The 18,630-nt window shown below is 38.6% G+C and overlaps 1 protein-coding gene across 6 annotated transcripts in view; it reads right to left on the bottom strand.

Annotated features, from left to right (window-relative positions):
- Positions 1-18,630, bottom strand: part of LOC129185423 (CUB and sushi domain-containing protein 3-like) — a 307,190-nt gene that overhangs the window by 151,471 nt on the left and 137,089 nt on the right. For all 6 annotated transcript variants that reach the window (XR_008572067.1, XM_054782498.1, XM_054782497.1 and 3 more), the window contains exons 27-31: positions 18,278-18,469; positions 17,450-17,588; positions 13,653-13,840; positions 10,363-10,557; positions 6,461-6,577 (exon numbers count right to left, since the gene is read on the bottom strand). Coding sequence is in view for 5 of the 6 variants with exons in the window: in XM_054782498.1 (XP_054638473.1) it covers positions 6,461-6,577; positions 10,363-10,557; positions 13,653-13,840; positions 17,450-17,588; positions 18,278-18,469 (831 nt within the window). In the remaining variant the exon portion in view is untranslated. The remainder of the gene's footprint in view (positions 1-6,460; positions 6,578-10,362; positions 10,558-13,652; positions 13,841-17,449; positions 17,589-18,277; positions 18,470-18,630) is intronic.

Here is an 18,630-nt window from a genome sequence, read left to right as displayed (position 1 = left end):
TTGGGATAGGATGTATGCATGCTAGATAATGTATGTGAAAATAAGTAACATTGAATCGGCACGGTTAGAAGACATTTTAGATCCCAGATTGGAGTTTAACGGTGTTCAAGTTAAGTTGCGAAAACAATAGTAAATCATGGATTTTGTATGTTAGATATGTAGCTATTCACAGGAATTTGTCTGACACAAAACATGATCGTTTGAGTAGAATACAGTAAATCGTATTGACAAGCCTGTGTGGATACCTCCCATTACCTGCATCGATAACTTGTCAGAGATCCCTCTAATAACTGAATTTTCCACTCAAGTAAATGCTTGCATTGTTGTGACTTTTATTTCCTCCTGTGCCATGCTGTTTGTCTTGTACATAAACATTGGAACAATGCAAATACAGTATAACCAGCTACAAAAACACTCAGATCACATGGATGAATAAAACCATTCCTAACACAGCATGGTATCAGTCAAAAGCTGGAAATTTGAAAACAATACTGACCATTTTTTTATATGAAATCAAGTCATCCTGGAAAGCTGGTTTCTTGCCCAGAATCATAATTTGTAGTTCTCCCTCGGTTGCTCAATTTTTTGGTCTGGTTTAAGTTGTACCTACAGGACATTATCACACTTCAAGATAGAACAACCAACTTTTAGACGTATCGGTCTACAAGTTTCTATTTTGCGTTATGAGTGCCACAGGGTCTCTTGGCTTGAATTCACAAGGCTTTCAATCTGGCACCCAACAACTGGTAGCTGGCAACCATGAGCCTAAAAATAATGTCAACTCCAGTACTGCTACCAACGTTTATCATACGTGCCTCATAATAACCATGAAGAGCACAGCGTGCAATCAATTTGATGTGGCCTGCTCCCAATTCAGAGCCAGTTCCATTTTCCGATAAGTAACAGTAACATGATGTAGCATATCCCTTTTAAGTAAAGGCAGAGCAGTTAAACATACAGTCTATTAATGCTGTGGTCGTAATACAACCTTCAACAGTTTTTCAAAGGATAGAAATCCATATAGCTTAGTCAAGGTATGAAACCCTTGAGTCATACCATTTCCAACTGACCTTTTCCTGCCTGTTCCACTAGGTTGACACAATGTCCCAACGGCTTACAGAAAGCTATCGGTCAAACGATGGACCTATCTTTGATACGCCATACCCAGAGCGCATATAAAATATGATTTTCTTCATACTGATCGCTGATCACATTGTATAAAAGCTTGACATTGGCAGTGTTTCATCAAAAATAAAAACTGGATTTCTTCTTGGCTATTTCATTCATTAACTTTAAAATTGTCCATGTGCTGCTGAAGATGACAGTAGAAAGTAATTGCTTCACAGGTAACACCAGTCCCTCCAGGAATGTTGCAATTGCACTAATTTTCGTAAATCCAACACTTAATTATACCTATATACCTTGCAACAGTCCCTCTCACTTCCGGTGATCGGATGGGTGTCAAACAATGACCACATGCACACTCAGTGTCTTTGTACAATGTTTGACAGATAAAACCAAATAACAGTACTTATCGTTATAATTATTTGCTCCAGTTGTGTGAGTGTGCATGGTGTGCTGCATGAAGACATGAAATGGTTGAGATCAAGGCGTTCGAACAGCTGTGAAAGTTTGCCTTCCGCGTCAGACGTAATGGATGCTACAGATGAAAATATCACTTCTAACATGTCTATCTGACTTGATACACCAAGTCAGTCTGCATGAATGCATGCACGTATGTGGCCTTCATTTCGCTGTACTGTTTTTCCACATGGGTGTTACTTTAATAATACATACGCAATCACTGCCCTGTTAAGTTGCTTCCCAGTACTGTTGACATGAGTGGTTGATATTTGCTACTCGACTTTATGGCTCTGCCAGAACACTCATTAATGTCTACAAATACAGTATTTGTTTTAAACAGGTGAATGTGTGTGTTCTCATAGTCTAGTGTTAAAGATGAGTGCAGACTGTTTCCCCTTCTTTTAAATGTTAGTTGTCCTTCCTAGTTGTCCATCTTATTTTCATGCAACACAGTAGGCGTTGTAACCTTGGTGGTATATTTGTGCTTATTGAATAATTTGGCAGTTATACAGTTGGAGCATTTAGATGAAGCAGTATGAGGAAATGACAAGTTGATAGTTTTCTCTTGTGAGGCACTTCTTTCTGCATTTGCCATTTTAATGAGCATTTTTGAGTTCCAACAATATTTTAACTTTAGTTTAGTATAAATTTAGGTTGTTGTTGGTCACGCAAACAGGAGTGTGTTCATACTTAGCTCCACTTGACAAGAGAGACGGGTTCAGCAGCCAAATTTGCGTTTTGGTGTTTATTGAACATTTTTCCGTTTAAGATGGAGTATCTTTGTTGAAATCTCTATTTGAACAATTTCCTCATGCGGGAACAGCACATGTATGCAGCATTTGTGCTGTACATGACTTCAAGCTCCGAATACGCTTATATGCCCCCTATTTGTTTGAGCCCATGATGACAGCAACTGGACGTGACGTCATGTGAAACCCATCAATGCATTTTGTCCAATTGTTGTCATTTTGCATGAGTTTCGTTGTTCTTAACAGTTCCTGAATATTATCTGTAAAAGCGGGGGTAAACTCAGTGTTGAAACAAACAAAAGTCCATGATTAACATGCTGTTTTTCATCCAAATCTGTTGTAGAGTAAAATATGTGTAGATTAGCATGTTGTTATAAACTATAATCAAACATTTATGCCAGTGATTGTTTTACAAACCATGCATGCATTTGTATGAATTCGCCATGTGTCTGTAAAAAACTGAGATGCCTCAGATGACATATGAGCATGTGTAATATTAGATAAGTATTTCTAATATGGAACATAACAGGTAGCTGTTGGGTTAATAGATGAGGCTCGCCTCCACAGAGCAATGTTCATCAAGAGACTTCATCCACAATTTTAGGATCAGCCTATGCCGTTTGACCTAGAGTGACCCAAACAACCACGTTGCATGACTGGTGACAACTTCTGGTTGAGGAGTGGAACGACATCCCACAGCGGTGTGTGGTGCCAACTCGTGACTAGCATGAGAAGGAGGCACCAGGACAAACTTAACACTTGCCGGTGTATGTGTATGTCGTGTTTCTGCCTTGATATTAATAACACGTCAATCATCCAAACCACCAAAGGACACCAAATAAGTGTCAATAACAACAGCAGAATAAGCTGTTTGGCACAGGCAGTGAAAAGGTGGCCCCTTTTTACATACCCAATATGCATATGATCAGTTGTACTGCTCATCTAGCAAATGTATCTTCTAAATAAATGGTGTCTCATTTAAAAAGGTCCACAAAAAGCTTTCCAGTGGCATTGAGTTTGTTGGCAAAAACCTAATTTTCTTGTAGTGTGTTTATTTCAAGCAAAAAGTTCGTGAGAGGTTGTTTTCCACCACAGACAATGCATACAAAATGTACTTATGAATACAACAATTATGGGTCAATATTATTATTTTCGGGCACTCAGAGTGTGCTTTATGCATGATTTGAATTCGAAATGGTTGTACACGAAATACACTACACAGTGTGTAGTTTTAAATAAAAGTCTCCTTAGTGAATGCCAATGCTGGGAATATATTTGCAAACGAGTCAGAATTGCATTTGGAGTCCCATACAAGCCATTAAGCTTTTGCAAGCAGCTTAAGCATGCAGCATTTTTATAAAAACAAACAAAAACAAACACAAATTAAACTGTTAGGACCACAGGAGCATAAGGGGATAGCATCAGAGAATTTAAACCACTGAACACGGAAGATTAATGCTATGCCTTATGTAAGCCAAAGGTTTGAAAAGAATAGAAGCCTTATGTAGTGCCGTATGATTTCAACAGCTTTTAACATCTAATATTGAACAGAACCACATCAAGGTCTTCCAGAAATCTTTGTTGAATTATATATATACCCAGGCGCAAGATAAACTGAGACCTGTGAATTTGCTCGTCCGAGCCATTTCCCACAGCAAGTCCTGCGCTTGACCTCCAATAGCATTTTTCATGTCAGCACAATCAATTTATGTTTATCCTGAGCCTGGGCTTCCCCATCGCTCACTGGAACACCAAACAGGAGGTCTTTTTACACACACACACACACACACACACACACACACACACACACACACACACACACACGGTAGATGTGTGGCGCTTCAAACAAGTCCAAGTTCAAGTCCAGTGGTATCGTATCATAAGCAGTTAACAAAGGGCCACTTGGATTGATGATTGTACAAACGTCAATGTACAGTAGAGTTTTCCCTACAGGTGTGCCCCAAACACATTATGTATGGAGTTTTGATATATTTAAAGTTACAGTAGCTAGAGAATTTTTGAAATCAAAGCTATCAGGTTGACTATTCAGCATTGATGCTATGAGGGAGCACCTACCGGCCCTGCTCCTTTTGGAGATGCTTCATTCAACACTAACAATGCCAAACTTTTTTCTTCGATTGAATAAGGACAAAAGTAATGACTTTGTTGGGCGCATCAGTAAGCACCTTGAATCCCACCTTGATCTGCTGATGGTACTACTAGCAGTATGAGAGCTCAGAACATCCTTCTTCGAACTTAAATGCAAAGTAAAGGGGTTTGTACAGAAATGAACCTATTGCTCCTGTTCAAAAGCACATGCTTCCAGTGAGGTTGTAAACAGGTGCCACTTGTCCACAAATCACTAAATGGTTTAAGCCCAAAATATGATAATAATTCTGGTCAATCAATCACATACCGAGAAAGACTCTTAGATTTGTTGTCTCAAGTTAGCTAATAGATCCCAGTCACAATTTGCTGTGACGTGCAACGATTGGAATAAACGGCCAACAAAGCTTGGATTTACTCCAGATGTAGACATCTTTCAGTTCAAATAAAAACATTTCTGTCTCTATGTGATTAGGACTGCATAAATTCTATTTTACCATGACAGTTATATTTTATTATGTTTACAATATGCTTGATGGACTTTTTACCAATTCCGATATAACGATATTATCCAGCACTTAATTACCGATACCGATCTTGGCAGCAGTTCCTCCCTCTAACAAATGTCAGATAACATTACGCCGTAACGCATTATGCTTTTACTGTGATGCCACTGGATGCATTTCACAGGTAAACACTGTGCAAAATAAGACAAATACTGCAATATGTAATACAAGTTATAAAAAATGTGCCATATTTATTTTAAACATTATGTCTCAACAAAAGTCATTAAAAATCATGACCAATTAAATGAAGATGCCTTACTTCTCCCTCGCATAACCAGCGCTTCCATTGTGAATTTAAGCTATTTTTCTAAGCCCCTTATTTTGCTAGATGCCATCTGACAAGTGAAGGAGGGAAGTGTGCTGTTTTGCCTTTGAGTTCTTGACAGCTGTGTGGTTGTGACAGTGAGACAAAGCTAAGCTATGTCAGTGACAATAAAAAGTACTTCACAAGGGTCATGGCTGTCGTCCTTTTGCTGTATTGAGCTTGTGAAACGTCAGCGGGCATCTTATTAAGGCAACTTCTTAAAGTCCAGGTCATAACCGGATGTACGATTTTTTTGGTGTTCCCCAAATTGCTGCATTTTTTAATTTTTTTCGTGTTTGACATGACAAAGAACCTCTGCACCCAGTCTACGGCTCGAAAATCAGCACGTCACACACATGTCCTGTTTCTTGCGGGGGGTTTTTGCACAAAGACCGGGCGTAGGAGCCTGATCTAGACTTAAGTTCCTGGGTTACACATACTGTAAATTCCAGACTGTAAGATGATAGCTTTTTCACATGCTTTGAACCCTGTGGCATAAGCAATGATGTGGCTAATTTATGGCTAAAAGAACTACAGTTCCCGTGACGTTTGGAGTGAAGATTCAGGAAGTAGTGAATTGGAGTTATAAAGTGGACACTAATATCACGTTTTGAAGTCAAACAGCGATTGTGTTTTGATCTGACAAATCTTAAGTAAGTTTGATCAAGTGCAGAAATCCTTCAGATTTTGCTTGGACTGCGGTAGATGAAATGAAAAAAAATGTCTCATCTCACACATCAGAGTTAACAAATGACGTTGGGAGTGTATGTAGAATTGCAAGGTTTATAGTGTCTTTCTTTGTAAATATCCCATGTTACAACATGGAAACCTGATGGTATCCTGATGAGCAAGCCTGGCACACCAACCTGAGCCGGAAGATCATTAGGAAGTCTCCTCTGCTGGAGACAATATAAGAACCAAAACAAAATAGATTTGTACTACACGGAAGTAAATTGCAAGAGTGCCTTTTATCGTGAGCCTTACTGACACGCTGTACTGTCTGTATCTCACCAGTAACTGACCATCCACACAAACCCCATACTGTATTGTTGCATTACATTTTTGTACAGTAAAATACACCAACCCAACAAATGTGCCGAGTGAATCCACTTTTCTAACAACTCATTGGAAAAAATGCTTAAAGGGCTTACCAAAGTCTCCAGGGACAAAGATGTCATACACACAGCTCTGGCCTCTGGTGTAATTATGTGGATAGTTGGGGGACAGCACGGTGCCCTCTGAACCTGTGAAGTGACCCCCACAGGGAGCTGTCGTGACAGGAAGGGAAGCAACAGAGAGACACAGTTAAAGAATGACAAAACAAGCAGCTTACAACACCGGGGGAAATAAAATAATACGGTGCTATCAGCAATTGCACAGGTAAGCACACAATGATGAAAAGTCACCATTGGATTTTTACCTGCTGTCATACATACAGAATAGTACAGGGATGCCAGAATAATTTGTCATTTGAGAGACACGTTGGGGACTTTTTCCAAAGGTACTGAGAGCTCTCAACGGACAAGGGCATATGATTTATGTTTCCATGCTTAAAATCCAAAAGGGAATAAAACAAGACGTGTGCTCCCAAACACATAAAAATGTCATACATCAGCAAACACACAAGCACACAAGTTTCATGTGACTGCAGCTGTATTTGACCACACGACTCAATGTCTACCTCCAGCAGAAAGTATTTAAAAAGTCAAGCAAAAGGTTTCACAACAGCCCAACTAATGTACAGTACTGTGCAAAGATATACAGTATAGGGGCTTACTGTAGCTATGTCGTTTTAGCAATACATTTATAACCACATATAAATCAATGGCACATATTGGAGTGCAGACCTCCACCAAGGCTGAAATGTTAAAAAAAACCCAAAACAAACAAAAAAAAAAGCAACTGTGGAGAGTTCATCAAGTGGAACCTTGGTTAGTGTATGCCCTGGTTAGCGTGTTTTTCTGTTTACATCAAACATTTTGCTTCAGTTTCCTTTCAATTAACTTGCAATATTGCGCGCATCTTGTCATATTAAAAATACACTGTGTGAGTCAAACTGTGTTCTTAATGTATTTTTACCACAAAACGTTAATTGCCTATTAGCTTGCTAACTGGAGGCCGGAACAGCTTTGTTGCCCATCTATGATGTCATCAGCAGTTGGCTCTGTAGTTCTTTGCAAACTAACACAGTAATGGCACAAGTATCTGCTTTAACAGAGACACAAAGTGAGCCGGGCCAGGGTGTGTAATCATGATTGTACCTGCTGCTGAAGCTTACAATAAAGTTCAAAGTTCGTCATTTACACATATTTTGCTTGTTTTCTGCATGTAAAACTGATTATTCTCTATAAAACATGTTTTGTGTTCATGTTTTTGGTTGCCTAGAACAAATTAGATGGATTCACATTATTTATTATGGGGAACATTCATTCAGTTTTAGTAGGTTTCAGACCTATCGGAATGCACTCGTGACAAAAACCGAGGTTCCAATACTTTTTTTTTTTTTGAAATTGATAAAATATTTCAGGTAAAGCTCCATCTATTTTTAAGTATTTTAATTTCATTCTGAAAGTCAAAGAACATCTGTTAGAATCATTGAAAGGTATTGTTGTACAGGAGTTAAAAAGGCATGAAAATCCCATGTGTCAGCATGAGTTTCATCTACAAAATAATGCTGACACTGTTAGTGTTTAGAATGTCTCCTCCTCTCTAGAGATGGCTTTCAAGGACTTTTTCAGGACACGACAATCAACTCAAGTGTTTGTATCAGACACCTTCTTAACACAGACATGTCACTTTCAAGCGTTCTAATGTGGCATACACATGCAAGAACCTTGCAGCACCAATGACCAAAAACACAAGATGTCATAGAAATATAATGCCAAACAGCATTATACTATGCTGGCACAAAATGGACAAGTTCAAAAAGGCAGGTGAGATTCTCTTAATTTGTTTATGTAATTTAAAAATGCCTTTAAGGAAAACCTTTAAAAAAAAAAAGTGCCCATTATGCAAAATCCCTGTGTGAGACAAGAACACACATCTTGGGCTTTTCTGTGCATTCTAGATAACTTGTGCTGGCAGTTTTTCACTAACAATGTACGTAATGGGGATTCACCTATTTCACCGATAAAGCCCTCTAAAAAAACATTAAAAACAATGCTCCATTTTCATGCCGTGACCACCATATTAACCAAGCTATAGCGAAATTGTTATTGTAGGAGCTAACACAGGGCAACTACTTTTCTGGCATAAATCAACTGTGTACATAGCTGTGATTTCAAGCACTGTGTGTTCCATGTATGAGAATCTACTGTAGATCATGGTGACTTACTTGATGGACAGTTGTCTGTCTGTCCCAGCTGTCTTGGAGCGTGTTTTGCAGTTGATTTTGGCTAGGTAGAAAAAAATATTTACCACCGTAGGATTGATTTGTTAGCGCTAACAATTCTTCGTTGTGATGTAGTCTCTTGGAGCAGTGCCCTCCTCGCCAGATACACAAAGCCTTTCCATCCATGGTAAACACTTGTGTGCCACTCTGTACTGCAGAAACATTTGATTTCTATCTGCATGGCTTGGCAAGCTCTATATTCACCTAGTTATGCCGGTCTTGAGTCTCTCGCCCACCAACACTGTTACTACTATATACAAAACATATTTGGAGGATTTGGGATGTCTATAGGTGTCATAGGTGAATCCCCATTCCCTGCATTGTTAGTGAAAAACTGCCAGCACGAGGCAGCTATCTAGAAAGCACAGAAAAGGGAAAGACATGTGTTTGTTTTGTTTGATTGTGGATGATGGCCAGAAAAAAGTGCAGTAATATAATGCAAAAATTATGTTAAACTTGTATTAATTTTTAATGGCAAAGAGACAATGATCATGACGCCTTCATCACCAACAGCAGAAACAGGATTTGTTCATTCACGTGTAGAATTGAAATGCAGTATCATTATAAAGTCAAGAAAGACTTCAAACAGCTGCAAATAAATGGGTCACAATGTTTTTTTTAGATTTAAAACTGAATACATTTAAAGAATACTGAACCGGCCCCGTAGTTCAATTCACTCCGACAGATATCGGCGATAATGGAACCGCCACAGCACAAAAGGAGAAATCTAATATACTGAAGGCTGAATGTTTCAGATGGAGAATGAAGGCAAATGACTCAATGGAAATGTATGAGCGAAAATTCAGAGTAGGAGCAAACCCTTTCAGACGTATGAGGTGATATACTGTAGATAGCACTATTTGTTATTAAATTGGGTTAAACCCTGAGCATATGCTTGTAGTACTGTAGAACATCTGCTCTTCAGTATAAAGTTCAACAAAGTGATAGGTTTGCATTGAGTGACATGTTTTTCTTTTTAGGGATGCATCATCACCCTGAGTTACCTGCTGAATCATACACGGGCACATCAACAGGCTGTACACTGGGAAGCTGAGGTCATTACATTTAGCCTCTGGACTGTAAAGTCATCAGTTAAAATTTGTTTTCAAGGTGAAACTACTAAATGGAAAGTGGTGATGGACACTTTTGTAAAGCACATAGGGCTGTTCAGTGACTGTAAAAGTAATGAATAGCTTGCTGGTACCACAGTAAGCCGCCGTTGAAACTAGGAGAGGAATTCTAATTCAGCCACAGCAGATTAAATATGTTGAAAAGTATTAAAAAGGTGTAATGTGAATGAAAGAGTGTACGGGTGGTTATCTTGAAAGTTCACTACTTCTGTCCTTGACCCCATGATAATCCAAAACTATGTAAAATGGCAATAAGCCAACTGGAGTTGAATAATAAAATGTATCCTCATAGATTGCAATGTGATCCCACCAGGCACGAAACCATTAAGCATGGTATATTTTTTACCACATGAGAATTCCAGCTACTTTTCTCAACTACAGTATTTTGTTTTTTAGCCAATATTTATTTGGTTTTATGAACCATGGTTCCAATGTTTTTTGTTGGGGACCTCAAAGATTGACTGCAATTCACTACAAAGCAGTCTAAGTACCACAAAGCACCACATATTGACCCAGCAGCTTTGCTTCTCACCTTGGCAACTTGGCTTGCTTCTGTCCCACTCTGGTCTCTTGCTGTTGCCCATGACACATGTCAAAGTAGAGTAGCCTTGCAGTAGGTATCCAGCTTCACAATTAAATGTAACCATAGATCCCAGCTTGTAGTCAGTGCCCATTCTAGTGCCATTCATCACATTCCCTGGATCAAAACATGCCTCCCGCAGTTTGGCTGGCAATCAAAAAAGAACACATTCAGAACAGGAAGAACTGTGCAAGAGAGAGGTTTTAATCTTATCGAGATTCAAGCACAAATTCCTGGGATGCATTCACAGGAGACAGTTTAATTAAACTAAATTGTTGGAGAAGCATACATCAAGTGAAGGGAAACAGAATATGCAAAAAATACATATTTACCGTATTTTTCCAGACTATAGGTCACGCCAGAGTATAAGTCACATCAGTCAAAAAATATGTCATAAGGAGGAAAACATGTAAGCCACACTGGACTAAGTCACATTTACTGTTGATAGAGCTATTTTTTTTTTTTCCAGGAGTGTCATGGCGTCGCTCATAACAACATTAAATTCACAAGAGAAGAAGACACAGCCAGCGGGAGGGGGCAATGTTTACACCAACAAGGAGACGAACTGAAGCTAGAGAAGGTGAAATAAGTATTTTTTTAGCATATAGATACAATAAAAACATTTGTTTAAAATGTCAACGTTTTCATACAATAAAACATATTTGTTTAAAAGGTCAGAAACCTTTAATACGTGACAGGATGCATTCTGGTGTGTAGAAACATATTGTGACAGCCATATTTTAACACCATAACACCAAAACTTTTTTTTGGTTTTCACAAATGAATTAAATAGACTGTAAATTGTGAGTGTAATTAGTTAGCGAGTGGCTGACACAGTAGTTCCATTATCCATATTAGATGATTATGACAGATTTTTCAAGGCACACAGAATATTGCGTTCTATGGCTATGTAAACATGTGTTCTATGGCTATGTAAACATGTGTTCTATGGCTATATAATCATGCGTTCTATGGTTATATAAACATGTGTTCTATGGCTATATAATCATGCGTTCTATGGCTATATAAACATATATTCTATGGCTATATAACCATGCGTTCTATGGCTATATAATCATGCATTCTATGGCTATATAATCATGCGTTCTATGACTATGTAAACATGCGTTCTATGACTATATAAACATGTGTTCTATGGCTATATAATCATGCATTCTATGGCTATATAATCATGTGTTCTATGGCTATATAAACATATACTCTATGGCTATATAACTATGGGTTCTATGGCTATATAAACATATACTCTATGGCTATATAACTATGGGTTCTATGGCTATATAACCATTCGTTCTATGACTATGTAAACATGCGTTCTATGGCTATATAATCATGCATTCTATGGCTATATAACCATGTGTTCTATGGCTATATAAACATATACTCTATGGCTATATAACTATGGGTTCTATGGCTATATAACCATTCGTTCTATGACTATGTAAACATGCGTTCTATGGCTATATAATCATGCATTCTATGGCTATATAATCATGCGTTCTATGACTATATAAACATGTGTTCTATGGCTATATAACCATGTGTTCTATGGCTATATAATAATGTGTTCTATGGCTATATAAACATATATTCTATGGCTATATAACTATGGGTTCTATGACTATATAACCATGCGTTCTATGACTATGTAAACATGTGTTCTATGGCTATACTGTATAATCATGCGTTCTATGGCTATATAATCATACGTTCTATGACTATATAAACGTGTTCTATGGCTATATAACCATGCGTTCTATGGCTATATAAACATGTGTTCTATGGCTATATAACCATGCGTTCTATGGCTATATAAACATGTGTTCTATGGCTATATAACCATGCGTTCTATGGCTATATAGACATGTGTCTATGGCTATATAACCATGCGTTCTATGGCTATATAATCATGTGTTCTATGGCTATGTAAACATATGTTCTATGGCTATATAATCATGCGTTCTATGGCTATATAACCATGCGTTCTATGGCTATATAATCATGCGTTCTATGACTACATAAAGATGTGATCTATGGCTATATAACCATGCGTTCTATGGCTACATAATCATGTGTTCTATGGCAATATAATCATGCGTTCTATGGCTATATAAACATATATAAACATGCGTTCTATGGCTATATAAACATGGAAACTACCGTTCTTTAGTAATCAGCAGTAGAACATAGTTAAGTTTCAGGAAAATATGAGTTGCCCACGAGAAAAGGGACAAAACGAGCTTTTTGTGAACAGATACTTTTCAAGCATAGCTTTCACTTTGACACAAATGGTCTGCTTTTCTGACAGCTCAAATATCTAAACAACTGTACTACAACATAAAAAACACAAAAATGTTTTTTTTTTTGTTTTTCAAAATAACTTTACAAATATAATATCATGAACTATTTACAATTTCCACATTTGGAACTGAACTATGTGTGTGCACGTGTCTATGTGCGTGTGCATGCGTTGAAATTTCCCCACAATGCATCATTTTCTGTGTGTCTGTAGCGATGTAACAGCTGCCTTTATGCAGAGCTTCCTCTTCTTGTCATGTGTGTTACTCCTTCCTCTCATGATGCACTTCTGCCACCTAGTGGCCGTTTTTATGGCATTCAAATTGCTCTCAAGCCTAATCCATTGGTGAGGAGTTGCACCGTCACCTCCTTTAGCCTCTCGTGCAAAAAAAACGTAAAAAACGTACAATTACGTTGCTGGGATTAGGCATTTGGGTTTATAAAAACATATAATTACGTCTTTGGTATTGAATTAGTTAAACAACATTGGTGTCTAAAACATGACATTTCTCAATCCACACAGGTATCATACAAAAAAATAGTTGCATTGCTCACACACAAATACAATTTGGAACAAAAAGTGTCACGTCTGCTCTGTATCATTCAATGTCTGTGCCTAACTCCGTCACACACTCATGTGCCTAACTGCATCACAAGCTCAACTCACTGAAATATTGCGGCCGCTGGGTGTCGTCAAAAACACATGATCAATTATATACTGTATATACATATATGATATATAAGTCACAAGTGATTATATAAGTCGCTGGACCAGCCAAAGTATGAAAAAAGTAACTTATATCCCAGAAAATACGGTATATATGCCAAAAGATGCGCTGGATCGAATGAATCTTTATGCATAAGATGAAATCGTTAGCTACTGTAAATACAGCATGCACACAGAAGGCCGCATCGTCACGTACCTTTGTACTCCATATGAAAGCCAGTGTAGCTCACAGAGCCATCACTACGGAATGCCAAGTACATGAAGTTGGAGGAGCTCTCAATCTTCTCAGGAAGTTTACTGTCCTGGAAACTTCCAATCAGATGAGCGCTGCTGTCTGGCCCATCGTAGATATACAAGAAATCATAGTTGGGCTCAATACTGAAGCTGCAACAGAATCAGATCAAATTGTTGTTATTTTGAGTCTGAACCACAAGTATGCCAAACATTGTATATAATATGTGAGATGTGCTGCAGGTTTCAAAATAAAAGTAAGCACAATAGTGTGAGAAGTGAAGTCAGGCAATTTGTTTTGCATCTCCAGACTCAAAAGATAAAAAATGATCTCCCCCCCCATGAGGTGGGAGGAGATTAAATTGTTGTGACACCGTGGTGGCATAACTTCTTCCCAGATGGCAGTGGCAATGCAGTGTGAAAAGATAATTTCATATTGTTGCTTTGTATATCAAATCACTTGCCACAATGAGGGAGAGAGCGGTGCATTTATTTTCAAAATAATGAGCGTGCTTTATGACAAAAATGTAAATAGCTTAGCGATAATTGCATTTGACTTGGATTGTGGCAACTCTAGTTTAAAAATGATGACTCCATTCTTGCGCTTGGCAAGCCCAGGTCACAAAGCAGCACTGTGCTCTGTAAGATGTTGATTTTGAAGGACAAAGTTGAACAAATAAAACGGATGGATTTTTTTTTTCTTTCCCGGAGAAGGAGAGAAGTAGGTGTAAGTGTAAAAACAGCAAAAGTACCAACGCAGTCAAGAGTAGGACTGCCCTCAGGCCCATCTCACTCTGCCTGACTTGCTACTACATTGCTAAATTGTAATTAATAATGTAAAGCTTCTGAGTATCATTCGGCATAGAAAATGAGTTGCACTCATATCGCATCACTTCCTGCAATACACAGTATTCACTTGAAAATATTATTTCTTAGCAATTCAGCAAAGCGGCTGCAATATGTGCTTTTTAGGCATTTCTCAAGAAGAAAAAAATGCTTTTCCTCTATCTACCAACACACCTGGACTCAAACCCTTGTGCATGACTGCACACACACAGGCAACTTTGTTCAGTGATGTTAACGCTGGTTCCGTCACAGAGAACAAGCAATTCTGAGGTGCAACCTGGGCTGTGGTGCATTCACTGTGAACTGACTGCATTCCGTTTTAGGTTTGGAAACACACTACAACTTTTAAGAAAGCTGTGTTGTGTGAGCCACTTACTATACGTACATAAGAAAGAAATAACAAGTGTTCCTTTTACCTTTACCTAACATTCAACAACATTAACATGAAATACTAAGGGGCTGATCTGCTAAGACCCCAAATAACGAGTGCATGCAACCTAATTTCATGTGCTATGAGTGGGCGTGTTGCACGTGGTCTACTATCATTGCTTGTGTCATTTTTTAAATGTGCAAAAGTGTCGCACACCGCTCTATTTAAATGAGGGCGTTAGGTGTGGTACCGGCTGTCACCATGGAAAGTTTGAGTGAGCAGACTGGCTGTAAAAGAAAAAATGAAATTTAAAGCCATGCAGTTGGAGGTCTTGGTGGAGGATGCAAATAAACACACTGGTGAAATCCAGCAGAGACATTGCATCGTCATAATAATACCAAAGTATATTTTACAATTTCATACAGTGTACATGTTTTACACTACATGTTGTGAAATATACTGTATGTGTTGTATACTATTAAACAATGAAATGTACCATTTATTAGGTAATGATAGGACTTATACTGTATATAGCTCCTTAGACATTACTTAGATACCTGCATTGCCTGGTAAAATCCATACTAAAACACACACTACAGTATATATAAGGACGCGACAGCTTGTTATTACACCGGCACTAAATGTGATGGTGCATTGGAATGATCCAGACGTAAGAAAAAGCAGTGCTGCGAGTTTTTCAATAGCTCAAAACTGGCATTGCTGGAAAGAGTCTTTACTACTTCTACTTCTGACTGTCCAAATATGTTGACAGTCAAGCATTGGAAGGTTATCTCTCTACATTGTCTGTCATTGTCTCTGCCTCCTTCTTGCTACAGTCACAAGCCGTGCATATGCCCTAGTTTGCATCTACCGTTCAAATGTGCTAAACAAGACTCAAATATAACCGCAAACAGTTTCAGATTTGATAAATCACATTACGGGTGTAAAATGATTATATTTGCATCTCCTCCTTCCAATATTTAGTGCATTCTGATAATCTACATGTATTCAGAATGTTCATCAAAGCAAACATGCAAAATGGACTGCGGGTGCTATTTTTACCTCCGCCAAGCACAGCACAAAGCGCAGGTTATGTTTTTGCCGGCATTTATCTGTTTGTGTTCAAAACAATGAAAAGTTCTGAATGAATTTGGATGAAATGTTCAGGAATTGTCAGAAATGGGATATGGAAGAACTGATTAAATTTTGGGGCTGATCCGGATCACCGTCTGGATCCAGAAATTTTTTTAACATTGCAAGATAGGTCCATTTTCGGCACAAAACTCCACAAAAAATGGTCAGCGCACTTGGAAAAAAATACAGGACAAGAATATGGGGAGAACTATGGCGCTTGGCGGAGGTCTGCAGACGAAATCCAAATTGCACCTTGTTAGTATATCAGCTTTGCACACGCAGTCAAGTTTGCACATGTTTTATACACGCAAACCTTTAGCAGATCAGGTCCTAAGAGCCTTTAATTATTGTGAAATTAAATGATGCATTTTAAAAATACAGACTGACGGCAACCAAATCCTTCTGTTTTGCATTTCATACACAGTGGAACCTGAGTTTTCGTATGATTTGGTTTTCCTTCAAAATGTTTGCCAAAAATTTGCCTTGTTTTCTGTACACCGTCTGTTTTTGTACAATATTGCACGTAACAAACTCGTCCGTTTGCCCTGTACAGTATGATTCTGCGAAATCCGAGTGCTGAACGAAAGCACCATAAATATGTTTATCTTTTTTTTTTCTTGTTAAAATCAAAGGAATACTTCAGATTTTTTGACATGAAGTTGTATGGCATCCCCATTAGCAGTGGACTATATCAACAGTGACTTGCCCTCGAGTCCAGTTCAGGTCGGATTTCTGTGACGAGGGACGTAGTTCTGCTTAGTTGCTGGGTCTTTTAAGTAAAGAGTTTGGCTTCTCAAAACAATATACGTTCAAAAAAGTAATACATTTGAATCATAAAAATGACTCCTCAAAAAAATCAGACCTCACTCGGCGGTATATTTGTCTCCCGCCGTGTCCCTGCGTCCCTGTGATGAAAACGCTCAAATCTTCAACTGCGACGGAGCGCCACGGCCATCTTGTTTACGTGTGTTCCACAGCGGAAGAAGATGCATCTTCATCACATACACACGAATGGAGAGGCAACAGTGCGCAGGGACACCACGGGAGACAAATATACCATTGAGGGATCTGAAGCAGAACTATGTTCGTCGTCACGGAAATCCAACCAGAACTAAAGTCACGGGACCAAATGGGGGGGGTAAGTCACCATTGATATAGTCCACTGCTGATGGGGATGTCATACAAATTCATGTAAAAAAATCAGAAATATCCCTTTAATAGGTTTCTGGAACGGATTTAATGGATTTCCATTATTTCTTATGGGGAAAAATTGCCTCGGCTTCCGTTTCGTGTTGGACATTTTGGAACAAATGAATGACACAAACTGAGGTACCACTGTACAGGCATTCGGAAACTCATTTTCTTAAAGATGTTTTACTAACTCAAGGGGACAGTGTAGCAGCTTGTTGTACCTGATAAAAGCCAAGGATATGACATAGTCCGAATGCACAGCAATAAGCCAGTCACAGTCTTTACTATGCGGGTAAGGGTGAGGGTAGTTGGGTGACAGGATGAATCCTGAAGATCCAGTCACATTCCCCCCGCATGGAGCTTTAGACAAAAAAAGAAGAGATGAAGACAGATAGTCATTGCAACATACTTTGAAATACTTTTTGAAGCATACTTGCGATGCTGTCAGTCTCTTGACTTAGCTCATTTCAATCAATTGCCAACGTGCAAGGCCGAGAGAAAGAGCACTTGCTGTCATAATCAAAATATATAGCACTTCACTTCACTCAATAACAACCTGGAGTGAGAACGTGAACATAAGATGACTTTATTTAAGTACAGCTCGCAATCACGTACGGTTTTCTCTCAGTCATTAGAATTAGTTGAGTTACAGTACATAAGCTGGTAAATGCAATCAGAGAGCAAAAGTGTAGTTCTGTATAGTTCTGTATAGTCCCCAAGTAGGGGAAAAAACACCAGTCATTGGCAGTTAGTGAAGAACATCTATTTCTTTGGACCTACTTGGTGTAATTATTTCTAATTGCATTGTAAGGTAATTAGCTGCTCAGCCCTATTAAGACACTGTGTGGAAGTGGTTTTGTCCAAATACGAGTTGGTTCCAGCGCACCTATATCAAAACAGTCGTATTTGTCGTAAAAATAATAAAAGAAAACCCTCACTGTAATTTTCACGATGATCTTCTGTATGTCATTCCCTCTTTTTTTTTAATTTACAAACATCAACTTATTTCTCTTATGTTTCTCATGCCAAATCCCTCTCTCTCATCTCACCAATGCAACTTGGAGGGCTGGGTTGCCAGTAGTATCTATTTTCCACTTGGATACAGGTGATTCTGCTCTCCCCCTGCAATTCATATCCCGGATCACAAGAGAAGGTCACAGAATCACCAGGCTCCCGTCCTTCCCCGTTGCGAGTGCCATTCATGGGGATACCTGGATCTCTGCAGGCTGTGGCAAGTGAACCTGGGGATTCACATACAGATTATGGGTGTAGGTCCAGAAGTATTTGGAAAGAGATTTAGAATTTTAAGGATTTTGCCTCGAACACCCCGACAGTGGATTTGATACAAGACAATCAAAATGTAATATGTGAGGTTTCATAAACATATTAGGTTACCATTCAG

This window comes from Dunckerocampus dactyliophorus, chromosome 7 (genome assembly GCF_027744805.1).
Source record: "Dunckerocampus dactyliophorus isolate RoL2022-P2 chromosome 7, RoL_Ddac_1.1, whole genome shotgun sequence".
NCBI classification, from domain to species: Eukaryota; Metazoa; Chordata; class Actinopteri; order Syngnathiformes; family Syngnathidae; genus Dunckerocampus; species Dunckerocampus dactyliophorus.
The sequence above is the reverse complement of the archived record's forward strand: the minus strand, read 5'-3'. Positions and strand labels throughout refer to the sequence as shown.